Source organism: Ranitomeya variabilis, chromosome 4 (genome assembly GCF_051348905.1).
Source record: "Ranitomeya variabilis isolate aRanVar5 chromosome 4, aRanVar5.hap1, whole genome shotgun sequence".
Taxonomy (NCBI): domain Eukaryota; kingdom Metazoa; phylum Chordata; class Amphibia; order Anura; family Dendrobatidae; genus Ranitomeya; species Ranitomeya variabilis.
Genome location: NC_135235.1, coordinates 473287538 through 473301340, shown reverse-complemented (window position 1 = coordinate 473301340; position 13803 = coordinate 473287538). Strand labels below are relative to the sequence as shown.

General features: G+C 40.8%; 1 protein-coding gene across 1 annotated transcript in view; it reads left to right on the top strand.

Annotated features, from left to right (window-relative positions):
- EVPL (envoplakin) overlaps window positions 1-13803 on the top strand; it is a 45106-nt gene that overhangs the window by 21498 nt on the left and 9805 nt on the right. The window contains exons 8-17 of the mRNA XM_077251799.1: window positions 1879-1986; window positions 3191-3286; window positions 5375-5647; window positions 6209-6366; window positions 6647-6744; window positions 6903-7108; window positions 7335-7513; window positions 8128-8266; window positions 9069-9262; window positions 11564-11714. Coding sequence (XP_077107914.1) covers window positions 1879-1986; window positions 3191-3286; window positions 5375-5647; window positions 6209-6366; window positions 6647-6744; window positions 6903-7108; window positions 7335-7513; window positions 8128-8266; window positions 9069-9262; window positions 11564-11714 — 1602 coding nt within the window. The remainder of the gene's footprint in view (window positions 1-1878; window positions 1987-3190; window positions 3287-5374; window positions 5648-6208; window positions 6367-6646; window positions 6745-6902; window positions 7109-7334; window positions 7514-8127; window positions 8267-9068; window positions 9263-11563; window positions 11715-13803) is intronic.

Below are 13803 nucleotides of genomic sequence, written 5' to 3'. Positions count from 1 at the left end.
GACGGCCAAACTGTCAGCCGAGTATCGTTCGTCCAACAGCAGTCTAATGTCTGTGGGGGCCTTTACTGCAAAAAACATTAATGCTGAATCGGGTCCTTTTGTTACCCAATTTGTGTCTGCTTTAACATAACAGGAAACTAAAAATGGTTGACCACAAGAAAGAAACACTCTACAACTGCCCCAGTTCACTTAAAGGGGTTCCCACAATCACTTCCATGGCTCATGTTATTAAACTAACCTGAACAATACATTTTTCAATTCAAAGTAATTAAAATAAATAAGTCTGTGTGAACATTGTATATATATATATATATATATATATATATATATATAGTGGGGAAAAGTATTCACCCCTCACCTCCACCCCCGCCTTGGCTTTTTACCTATGTTGTTACATTACAACCTGTGTTTAAATATTTCTGTAATCCGATTTGTGTGTGATGTATCAGCACTAAATAGTCTAAGTTGGTGAAGTGAGAAAGACATATGTATAAATTACATTTATGGAATTAAATAACTAAAAAATTGGGATGTGCAAATGTATTCACCCCTTTTGTTATGAAGCCTCTAAAAATTTCTGGTGCAAGCAATTACCTTCATAAGTCACATGTTTAGAGACAGGAAGTCCACCTGTGTGCAATCTAAGTGTCACATGGTCTGTCAGTGTATACACACCTTTTCTGAAAGGCCACAGAGGCTGCAACACCATTAAGCAAGAGGCAACACTACCCAAACACCATGAAGACCAAGGAGATCTCCAAACAAGTCAGGGACAAAGTAGTTGAGAAGCACAAGTGAGGGTTGCTGTTCACCAGAGGAAACAATCTTACTGGAAGGAGCTAGAACACTTTTACCTTGAAGAATGGGCAAATATCCCAGTGGCAAATTCATGTGGAAAGCTCATATAGACTTATCCTAAGCGATTTTCAACTGTAATTAAAAAAAGAGGCTCTACAAAGTACTGACTTTAGTGGGGTGAATAGTTATGCACACTGAAGTTTTTAGTTATTTTGTTCTATTTGTTGTCTGCTTCACAATAAAAAGAAAACCAAATGTTCACAGTTGTAGGCATGTTCTTTACATGAACTGATGCAAGAAAAAAACCTGTGAAACTCCAGGTTGTGAGGTAGAAAAACACCAAAAATGCAGAGGGAGTAAATATATATATATATATATATATATATATATATATATATATATATACACTTTTTACCACCTTTAGCCATCCAAAATATCCCTATTGGTGCCTGTATTATTACTTCTTTCCCTCAGTTCTGTCCCTCAGTAATTCCATGTAGAAGGGTCGAGTGTGCATACCTTGTCAATGTTTTCTCTATATATATGTAGAAGGGTCGAGCATGCATACCTTGTCAATGTTTTCTCTATATATATGTAGAAGGGTCGAGCATGCATACCTTGTCAATGTTTTCTCTTTATATATGTAGAAGGGTCGAGCATGCATACCTTGTCAATGTTTTCTCTTTATATATGTAGAAGGGTCGAGCATGCATACCTTGTCAATGTTTTCTCTCTATATAGCGGTACTGTGCCTGCAATAATGCAGGAATCCTGAACATGCGCAGTAGCTCCATTGACATACAAGGTGTGTCTGTGCATTGAAGGGCTTAGCGGTGCGTAGTGCATCGGCTCTGAAGCTTGATGTACAGCTGCTCCTTCCCTCTGTGATTTCTCAGTTGTGTTAGCTCCAGTTGAGCAAACACAGTAAAGACAAACATTTTGGCAACTGCCAAGCAACATATGGTGAATACAGAGAAAGCAAAAGAAAATCCTAAAACTTAGGTTGTCACAGTAAATAAATTTGTGAAGCTCTTTTTTTCCACTAAGATTATAAGTGAAGTGCAATTATTATCATTGCAGCGTTTTAAGACAGAGGATTTGCTGCCTCAGGAAGAGACGGTGAATGGCCTGCTGGATGATGGCGACAGAATGGTAGAGCTCAAACATCCTGCTGCCAGCTGCATCCAGGTATGCCACCAAACAATCACTGCCCAAAATGTTACTGCTCAGAACAATGTTACAAGTCATAAGAAAATTTTTTGCTTTTTTTTTTGTAAATACTTTTTTAGATTTTAATGTACAGTATATTTTATGGAAAATTTCCACTGTCTGCTATATCATTACCTGAAAATGTGCATAAAGTTACATGGTTGAGGAGCATCTACATATACTGAAATTGTGAGATTTTCCATGGGAGAGAATCTATAGTGGAATGCAGTAGAAGCAAAGTAGGTGAAATTTGAACAAATTTCATCCATAAATTGTAGAAATTGACCTAGGTGTGGATTCTTAAAATCCCTAACATCAGTAACACATAATCACATACATGTATGCGATTGTGGGGGTTACCATGTGTGGAGAAGGGGTCAGGAGCTGAGCTTTATCCACATGTCGATGATGCTGGCATCTGTGTTTAACAGCAGAGCTCCCATCGCTGATGTTAAACAGAAAAAATGCCGCTGTCAATCTCTTACAGTATTTAAATAGGATCTATTACTTCCTCAATAAAAAAAAGTTAAATTCCTTATAAAAGTCCCCATGTTCCCCTGATTCTACTGTTCTTTTCCATTTTGAACTGTGCCACTCCATTGCAGAGATATTCACTTCTTTCTTCTGGAGTGCAGTATGTGAAATCTATGTTGCAGGACATCTGTGCATTTCTTCTCTTTGGGCATGTGCATTCAACCCACCCTCCCAGATACTACCAATCACAGCTCAGCAGTGTCTAAGACTGATAATTGCTAGATCAGCTGCTGACCTTTGATTGGCAGTATCTGGGAGGGAGGGGTGAAAGCAGACATGCCCAGTTGGTCTGCAAACAGAAATTTCACATGCTGAGCTCCAAAAGAAACAGATGTGAATATTTCTGCAATGGAGTGACACAGAACAAATTAGAAAAGAGTGTCAGAATCAAGGAAGCTCAGTAATTTTTAAAAGGTATTTAACTCCAGACTGACAGGTCGTTAATGGCAATTATTAACGAAACCGTCAATAAAGATTGTGACACCCCTCTGGTCGACTGAATCCAAATAATAAGATGAAGAGACTTTTTAGCAGGGTTTTTTGTTGCTAAAAAGTGCATTTTGGATTTTGAAAAATGCATTACCAGTTACTGATTTAACAATTTTGCATTTCATTGTGGAAAATCTGATCATAACTGTTTATATCTCAGGCCCATGATGAAGCCCTGAAAGGAGAGTGGCAGAACTTTCTGAACTTGTGCATCTGTCAGGAGAACCATCTAAAGAATGCAGAAGAATACAAGAAGGTAAGGAGTTTTGTATTAAAGTCTTAGTCTCAGCTTAGGCATAGTTTCACACATATGCATTGCATGGTCTGCTTTTACATAGGCATATATTTGGCTGCTGAGTTGGGGTCAGAAAGCCCGCTGCCAATCTGGAAATCACGGTCCATACACGGATTGTGAAACTCAGCCATTTCAAGCCTGCCTTACATATGTATATGTATTCCTTTTTATTTCTCATGTTTTGGATAACCAGTATAGTGTAGCTAGCAAAGTAACTTATGTATTAAAAAATGATTGCAAATAAACAAGAAAAGATAACAGATGTTATTATATGTTAATAGTGTCCATTTTTCCAATTCGTGGCTCCTTTAGAATAATATGGCAACCCACAGGCATAGCTACTATATAAATGCACCAGAACCAAAATAGAATTATTAGGAGAGTAATTTTTTTTACAGTAAAGTTCATTGAAAACTCGATGTTCCTGTATAAAAATCATGATTAAAGCAGAACCTCCTGGTGCGTTAGTGTAAAGCACAGCCTCCTGGTGCATTAGTGTAAAGCACAGCCTCCTGGTGCGTTAGTGTAAAGCACAGCCTCCTGGTGAGTTAGCATACAGCACAGGCTCCTAGTGCATTAGTGTAAAGCACAGCCTCTGGGTGCGTTAGTGCAAAGCAAAGCCTCCTGGTGCGCTAGTGTAAAGCACAGCCTCCTGAAGCATTAGTCTAAAGCACAGCCTCCTCGTGCATTAGTGTAAAGCACAGCCTCCTGGTGCGTTAGTGTAAAGCACAGCCTCCTCGTGCATTAGTGTAAAGCACAGCCTCCTGGTGCGTTAGTGTAAAGCACAGCCTCCTGAAGCATTAGTCTAAAGCACAGCCTCCTCGTGCATTAGTGTAAAGCACAGCCTCCTGGTGCGTTAGTGTAAAGCACAGCCTCCTGGTGCGTTAGTGTAAAGCACAGCCTCCTGGTGCATTAGTGTAAAGCACAGCCTCCTGGTGTGTTAGTGTAAAGCACAGCCTCTGGGTGTGATAGTGTACAGCTCAGCCTCCTGGTGCGTTAGTGTAAAGCACATCCTCCTGGTGCGTTAGTGTAAAGCACAGCATCCTGGTGCGTTAGTGTAAAGCACAGCCTCCTGGTGCGTCAGTGTAAAGCACAGCCTCCTGGTGCATCAGTGTAAAGCAAATCCTCCTGGTGCGTTAGTATAAAGCACAGCCTCCTGGAGCGTTAGTGTAAAGCACAGCCTCCTGGTGCGTTAGTGTAAAGCACAGCCTCCTGGTGCGGTGGTTCAAAGCACAGCCTCCTGGTGCTTTAGTGTAAAGCACAGCCTCCTGGTGTGTTAGTGTAAAGCACAGCCTCCTGGTGCGTTAGTGTAAAGCACAGCCTCCTGGTGCGTTAGTGTAAAGCACAGCCTCCTGGTGTGTTAGTGTAAAGCACAGCCTCCTGGTGTGATAGTGTACAGCTCAGCCTCCTGGTGCGTTAGTGTAAAGCACAGCCTCCTGGTGCGCTAGTGTAAAGCACAGCCTCCTGGTGCATTAGTGTAAAGCACAGCCTCCTGGTGCATTAGTATAAAGCACAGCCTCCTGGTGCATTAGTATAAAGCACAGCCTCATGGTGCGGTGGTTCAAATCATAGCCTCCTGGTGCATTAGTGTAAAGCACAGCCTCCTGGTGCGTTAGTGTAAAGCACAGCCTCCTGGTGCATTAGTGTAAAGCATAGACACCTGGTGCGTTAGTGTAAAGCACAGCCTCCTGGTGTGTTAGTGTACAGCACAGGCTCCTACTGCATTAGTGTAAAGCACAGCCTCCTGGTGCATTAGTATAAAGCACAGCCTCCTGGTGCGTTAGTGTAAAGCACAGTCTCCTGGAGCGTTAGTGTAAAGCACAGCCTCCTGGTGCGGTGGTTCAAAGTAGAATCTCCTGGTGCATTACTGTAACGCAAAACCTCCTGGCGCCTTAGCGTACAGAACTTCCTAGTACATTAGTATAAAGCAGGACCCCCTGGGGCATCAGTGTAAAGAAAATCCTGTTGGTACCTATGTAATAAATTATGTGGTGTCATTTAGTGCTATCCTAAACAAAGCTAACAATTGCCTCTATGCTCTTCGTAAAGTTCCATGATGATGCAGACTCTGTGGCTGAAACCCTGAATACTGTAAATAGAAACTTGGACACCAAATACTCCCAGCCCAACGCACAGGTGCCAGGGGCAGTATCTGATCTACTTCTACAGCTGGAGAAGGAGGATAAGCAGTTGGTCCAAGCCGAGAAGACCTTGTCTGAACTCAAGCAAAAAGCCCCGGAAATTATTCCTATCAAACAGAGGAGGATGAGACCAAAGCAGACTGTTAATTTGGATACCATCTGTGATTGGGATTCAGGAGATGTATGTTTCCCATGTAATTCTTGACATTTATGAAAAATGTACAGCATAAACATGAGTTAACAGTGTGCTAAGCCAGAGGCCTACAAACTTTTCTAATATTAAAGGGTATGTGCAGCAGGTCTTTCTTCTGCCCAAAAGGTGCAATCGGTGGACAGGTATTGTGCATGTGCCCTATTCTAATTAAGAGGGACCTTACACATTACCTGCTAAGCATTGGTTTGCTTCCTGGGCTGTCTTCAGCCTGGCTTGCAGCAGAGTCTCTCCATGTCCCATGTTAAATCAGGTGAAATTGAAAAGGCTTACATTACAAACTTAACAAGCTTACATGAGTTTTTCACCTACCGTTGCTAAATTTTTAAATACTGTAAACCAGAGTACGTGGTCTAGTATTTTATAATTTAATTAAAAAAGAATGTCATCCAATTCATTTTCTCAAACACTGACGCTCAACTATTATAGCTCACCACTCATACACATACAGTGAATAAAGGTAGAGAAGATGAAGTCAATTACTTTATTAATAATCTACAGAGTTATGTCTAATCAGCTCCTCTTCTTCAGGTCCAGCTAAACAAAGGGGATAGATACACACTGAAAGATAATAGCAAGAAAGAGAACTGGGTTGTACAGGGTTCTGGTGATGGAGGAACCAAGGATGCTCCCGCTGCCTGTTTTACGATCCCTCCCCCAGACCCAGAGTCTGCTGACAGGTTAAATAGGTGAGTAGTACATAAGAATTAGAGGTAACCGACCATCTTACAGGATATTACCGTAGATATGAAAACAAAGAGGATCTATATTGGACAGAATGGAAAATATGATTGGAGGGTGACCTCTTACATGGTTATGTCCCCAGTCATCAATATGGTGGTCCCTGTTCATGATAATTCAGATTTCTTTTGCTCAGTTGTTAGTTGGTTCATCAATTGTTTCTTTGATGCATTCCTACTGTCCATGACATACGTACGTTTTCTAATCCTGGTCCATATGTTTTATCAGGTTGGATACAGAATTAAATGATGTGAAGAGGAAAAAGGCAGCTATTCAAAATACTTTAAAATCGAGCAGCCGTGAGCCTCAAAAAGCCATTCAGCTGGGTAAGATGCTTATGCAAGTTAATTCATGTCCAGAATAAAAAGCTAAACCATCCCAGTATTTTTAGCCAGGGATATTGTTGATGTGACGTATCAAAAAGTTTGTGCTGCTTCCGATTTTTACATTAATGTGTTGTCATATTTTTACACCATCTGTACAGCTCCAGTGGGTGGTGCCCCTGTACCGCCAACTCGCACATCAAGTGTCTCCAGTGAGGACCCTCAAGGACCACAGATTCTTAATAAGTTGAATAAAATCTACGGAGACCTACAAGGCACCGAGCAGGAGGTACTGACAAGGTTGCGCACCCCTGTGAACAAAGCGTCACCAAACCAGGATTTAACCGGGAGGCTAAAAGAACAAGAGGTGAGTGCGGCCAATCTTGAGAACCGACAACAGGTTTCATGCATTTTATATCTTGTCTTTATCATATTTTTCACGTCTACTTTCTGTAACTATAAGTGTAGTGTCCAGAATGAGGGAAGAATATGTTGTAGCACAATCTGCATGCACATACTTCTGACATACAAACATCAAAAATGTATAAACCCGTCAGAACTGTCAAAATAACAGCATTTATGTATTGTCCCAGGGAACTGCAAGGCGCCTCCAAATGATTGCATCAGAGACGGATTCTGCAAAGAGAGAATGTGAAAACTTCCTGGCAAAGAAACCATCAGGACCAGCAGCCTCTCAGCTGCCTACAACACTGGCCAATGTGAACAACAAGTACAATGATGTCAAAGCCTTGTCATCACTCTATGGAGAAGAGTAAGTGTACTGACGTGTACATAGTTATATCAAATATGGCGTCAATATATTTCAAAGCACAGTACCATTTCGTATACCAGCTCCAGTGTCCAACTAGGCTCACGATCTACACTCAATAGGGTCAATGTCATCTAAGGTTTACTAATCTATGGACAGTATCAGACTGAGGTGGCAAGGGTTCACTAGTAACCTTGATTCTGGGGGGCCCACTGTTTAGCTACAGGCAAATATAACATTATTAAAATTAACATCTGCTTCTATGTATATTAATAAACTGGATAGTTTGTTAGATGAATGAAGAAATGCTTTTGTCTGTACATAGAATATCAAATTTATTGGGCCATCTCATGCTAATATTGAGGGGTAATTGGCTTACCTCTACACATGGGCCCTCCGGGAATTCACCTGTTCACCCGTGTGCCAGTCCGAGTCTGCCTATGCATATGCTTTTTTGTAGAGTGGGAGAAGTCGTGGAAAACCCACGCAAACAAGAGGCCTTTTGCCCCTTGTCAGATTGAAACCCAGGACCCCAGTGTGCAAAGCAGTAGTACAGTATGTACTAAAAATGTCACAGCTGCCATTACATTTTTATAGATGATATACTTCTCTTACAGAGCTAAAGCGTCACTGAACTTAGAAAATCAGATTAGCAAGACAGATGATATGATCAGAGGCTTTGAGAGTTTCTTGGCGCAGGATGGCGTTCTTCCTTCTACATCCAATGGTATCCAGGAACAAGCCAGTCAGATTCAGGTAAAACATCATTGTGTCTTGAGGTTCCTCACAATAAATAAAAGCCCACAGAGTTTGTTTGATAGGACAAATTAGACTTAATGTATGATTCATTTCACTATAAAGGGTTGAGCAGCTGTCGTAATTGTACATTGGTCATGGCTCATATCAACAGGAGTACAAGTCTGGTTTAGTAAAAACAATCAATTTGAGGCATCTTTTTTCAGACCTCTGTATTATGCCTCCCTCTGTTGTTCTCCTGGAAATGTACAAATACATTTATACCTGGGAGTTACCCTCTTCTTGTCAATAAGGTGTGTCTCTAAACACTGTCAATGTCTGCACTGATTGGATAGTGCCAGAATGTGTAGTGACCCGCCCCATTGGTAAAACAAATAGTAACACCCTGTTTTCAATGTATTCATATATTTCCAGGAGCGATAATAGAAGACAAAATGCTAAGGCCTAAGAAAAATAGCTTTAAAAATGAAAATATAAACTTAAATGTTCTTGAATAGTGCTGGATCTGTATCCAAAGCCACTCTTCTCAGGATGTAGTGGGATGGCAGAAGTTTCTTACTCACTTCATAGAGAAGATTGTGATGATGTCTGTATAAACTTAATAAGAATGATGCCCATTTACAGCCTTGTGTCCATATTTCTTACTCCCATAAATTCAACTCTGTGAAGGGAAATGTCATAGTCTACAATTCCATTTATTCATCTTACAAGACTTTTACCTTTGGATATGATTTAGAAAACAAGAGGACGCTTATTTAACTGACTTTAAATAGTTTTTTAATGAATATTTTGTCTTCTCCAGAAAATGAAGAGAGACCTTGTGGATAAACAGGACAATCTCCTGAAACTAAACCGGAGCTTAAAGGACACAGAATTGGCATGCAACTCCCTTCAGAGTAACACTAATGAGCACAGTCCTGATCTGCCACGCCAGCGCATCCAGGTCCAAAAACTTAATGACAGATACCATGCTGTTGCTGACCAGCTGGACCAAAGGTGAGACTGTGTGATGACAAAACAGAGGTGCGAAACTCTGCTATTGCTTCTATTAGATAGATTCTACGTGACCAGACTCATGATGATCTGGCTCCAAAATTAGGGAGATTTTGTAATTTTTGGACGCAAATATTTAAGAATGCCATTAAGTATGGTCCCATAGTACTGGGTTCATAACCAAAATGGTGTATGAAGGGTTCTGTTCTTTATGTAATCATATGATTTAAGCTATGCCATTAATACATGATCATTATCAATGTTCCTCCAACTGCTGAGATCTCCATGGATCATGAAACTCAGCATTGTGGTCCTTTCTTGCCCAAGCTGTGTGTCTAGTATAGGAGTTCAGCACTTTTAAAGGGAACCTGTCACCCCCAAAATCGACGGTGAGCTAAGCCCACCGACATCAGGGGCTTATCTACAGCATTCTGTAATGCTGTAGATAAGCCCCCGATGTAACCTAAAATATGAGAAAAAGAGGTTAATTATACTCACCTGGGCGGGCGGTCCGATCTGATGGACGTCACGGTCCGGGGACTCCCATCTTAATAGGATGACGTCCACTTCTGGTCTTCACGCTGTGGCTCTGGTGCAGGTATACTTTGTCTGCCCTGTTGAGGGCAGAACAAAGTACTGCAGTGCGCAGGCGCCGGGAAAGGTCAGAGAGGCCCGGCGCCTGCGCACTGCAGTACTTTGCTCTGCCCTCAACAGGGCAGACAAAGTACGCCTGCGCCAGAGCCGCAGCGTGAAGACCAGAGGAGAACGTCATCTGATGAAGATAGTGAGGCGCCGGACCGGACCGCGGCACCCATCGGACCAGCAGCAGGACCGCCCCTGGGTGAGTATAATATAACCTATTTTTCTCATCTTTTGGGATACATCGGGGGCTTATCTACAGCATTCCAGAATGCTGTAGATAAGCCCGATGCTGGTGGGCTTACCTCACCCTCGATTTTGGGGGTGACAGATTCCCCTTAAAGTAAATGTGTCATACTAAACATATGAATTACTATGGTCCAGTGTCTGGTACAACTCGAGATTCCCATAGTCTGGAATTGTGGCTACTCACCATGACTACTACAGAGAGGCTGTAATTGTGATAGTCATTGAAAGAAGTACTGGCATTACATGAAAAGCAAAGGTCTCATCTAAAACTTTTGAAGGAGTTAAAGATTACAAGTTAGTTAGCAAGTGGATATCTGACCTCCACTGATCACAAGAATGGGGGTCATATAACCCCTGCTTCAAAGACAGTGGTCAACCATGTGTACTGTCACTTTATTATTTAGCCCTCTGTCGAGGTAGCTGAGGACAGCGTTTGGCCATCTTTGGAAGTCCCACAGACTTTGACTTGTGCGGCAGTTGCATGCTCAACCACAGCTCCAATTAAAAAGAGTGATTTAGGACCCCCAGTCTCACGATAGGGACCGCCAGAACCAGCTAGTTAACAACTATCTTCTGGTTTGGTCATAATTGGCAATTTAGATACAATCAGTATGTGTAAGTTAACAATAAGTTTGAGACTGCTTTTAAAGTAATGTACACTTTTTTTTACTAATGAAAACCAGATCCTGATAAAAATGACATTTTTATAAGGCTTTTATTTTCTGATGTTAGATTCAGTTATTCTATTTTTCTGTACACTATTCTAAGTGCGTAGCCACGTGGACAGTAGGAAACAATATACTGCAGCCGTTCATTGACTTTGTGGCGCAAATGTGTTGTAGGCATGCTCCGTGACCTGTGCAGAGGTTATTGCGCAGGGAGGGGGATGGTGGTCTGTGACCTATTGTACTGTAAATAATATGATCCTGTGTAGAGATGGGTGAATCAATTTGCCCTGATCCTGCAGCCGCATTAGTATTCTATGGCCGCTGGATGGTAGCACTATGGGATCCTAGGATGTCTCATATATACTGAAATGCCAGGAAACTCTTCTGATTTGTAAACTCAATGTGACATGACACATGCATGACATGATGTCCGGACTACTAATAAGAACAGGCATAGAGGATGCTGGCAGGTAGGAAGCAGTTCACAGAGGTCAGCAGCCTCCCCCTAAAAAAATCTAAACTAAAGAAAGGGCAATTCTTTACATAAAAACCTCATTTAAATAGATTGTTTTCGGATTATTCTTTCCCGTTGCCAACTTCTTTAAGAAATGTCTCACTCTGTCAAAATTATTTCTTGAAGCCAATATTTTTCAAAGTTAATTCTGTTATCAAAGAGAACTATTCTATATTTGACCTTTTTTTAATGTTCAGTGACTAAAACGACAAAATTTAATGTTCTTTCCTTTAGAGAGAAAATGCTCAGGGATACCAATTTGCCATACCAGCAGTTTAAATCCTCCAGTGATGGCCTGGAATCCTGGCTGAATGGTCTTCCACGTAACCAGATTACACCATCAGATTCTCCCAGTCAAGTCAACTACAAACTCCAAAGCCAGAAGGTAAGGGAATCTGCATATGTAATAAATATGGAAGGCACAAGGATAAACTTCATACACAGTGAAAGTGTAAATACATTATACGGTATATATATTTACACACAGTATATACATTCACTTCATAGAATGGTAGAGCGGATTCTTCTATTCCTTTAATAGTACAGTGAAGATCAGCTGATCTTACATTTATTTTCTAAGAAAAAACAGATGCAAAATAGGAATTTAAAAGTTGGGTCTTGTTAACATCATTTTTTACCACTTCACCATTCTCATCCTGTAAACATTTTATACCATCTTTGACTTTTCCTTTACTTTTGACATATCCTCCAAATCCCTTTTTATTGTTTTTTTTTTAGTCTCTTGCAAGCCTTACTTTATTATCAGCTTTGAATAATCTGATTCGTGCCCTGCAGGTTCTGCAGACAGCATTATATTCTTCTTTAGATATGCCTCCCTCTTTCCATTTGAGAAACATTTCTTTCTTCATTTTTAGCATGTTTAAGTTCTGTATTCATCCATCCTGGTTTCCTTAAATGCTTCCTATTCTTCCTTTTTTCAGGGGTTTGATAACGATTATGCTTTGAAAATCTTTTTTCTGTCCTTAAGGACATCCAGCCATTGGATCCCTCCTATCCTCTAAGTCCCTTAAAGTCTGACTTTCTGAAATCTAACCTTGAAGTCTGAGTTTTCACAGTTCTTACTCCTCTAGTTATCCAAAATTCTATGATAGCACGATCGCTACCTCATAGGGTCCCAGCCACTCTTACCTCCTCATTTCCTCCCTGTTTATGAAGATTAGATCCAAGGTAGCAGATCCACTTGTTTTCTCCTCCACATTTTGGAAGATAAAGTTGGCAGCAAAAGAGGATAAGAATTTGCTGGACCTGTTAGTTTTGACTGAGAGAGATTCCAAAAGTCTGGATAGATGAAATCTCCCGTGATCACTATGTCATATTTTTTTTGAGGACCTGGCCATCTGATGCATAAAGAGATCATCCTTATCTTCAGCTTGCACAGGTGGCCTGTAGTAAAAGCCTACGATGGTGTCCTTTCCGTTGTTCTCTTCTTGTATTCTTATCCAGTTTCCACAGAACATACAACACCTCCTCCCCATTTATTAAGTCTGTTTCTTGCAAATAAGTTGTATTTTTCTAGAATTGTATTCCAATCATGTGTATCGTCCCACCAAGTTTCAGTAATGTCAATAACATCATATTTCATATTTCCCTGGCTATTAAGATCAGCCCACAGCTGTCTGTTTAGCCTTTGCTGGTTAGAACTTATAGGGGGACCCTATGTCATTTTTTTCTGCAGTCCCCCTGTAAACTAACCAGTAAAGGCTAAGCAAACAGCTGTGAGCTGATATTAATAGCCTGGCAACGTTTAGGGCTAATGAGCATTTTTTTTCAGATTATTAACCCCTTCACCCCCGGAGCTTTTTCCGTTTTTTTTTCGTTTTTCGCTCCCCTCCTTCCCAGAGCCATAACTTTTTTATTTTTCCGTCAATATGGCCATGTGAGGGCTTATTTTTTGCAGGACGAGATGTACTTTTGAACGATACCATTGGTTTTACCATACCGTGTAACAGAAAACAGGAAAAAAATTCCAAGTGCGATGAAATTGCAAAAAAAGTGCAATCTCACACTTGTTTGTTTTTTTTCCTAGGTTCACAAAATGCTAAAACTGACCTGCCATTATGATTTTCCAGGTCATTACGAGTTCATAGACACCAAACATGTCTAGGTTCTCTTTTATCTAAGTGGTAAAAAAAATTCCAAAGTTTGCTAAAAAAGAAAAAAATTTGCGCCATTTTCCGATACCCGTAGCGTCTCCAATTTTCGTGATCTGGGGTCGGTTGAGGGCTTATTTTTTGCGTGCCAAGCTGCCATTTTTAATACCATTTTGGTGCAGATATGTTCTTTTGATCGCCCGTTATTGCATTTTAATGCAATGTTGCGGCGACCAAAAAAACGTAATTTTGGCGTTTTGATTTTTTTTCTCGCTACGCCATTTAGCGATCAGGTTAATCCATTTTTTTTGACAGATCGCGCGATTATGAACGCGGCGATACCAAATATGTGTAGGTTTGATT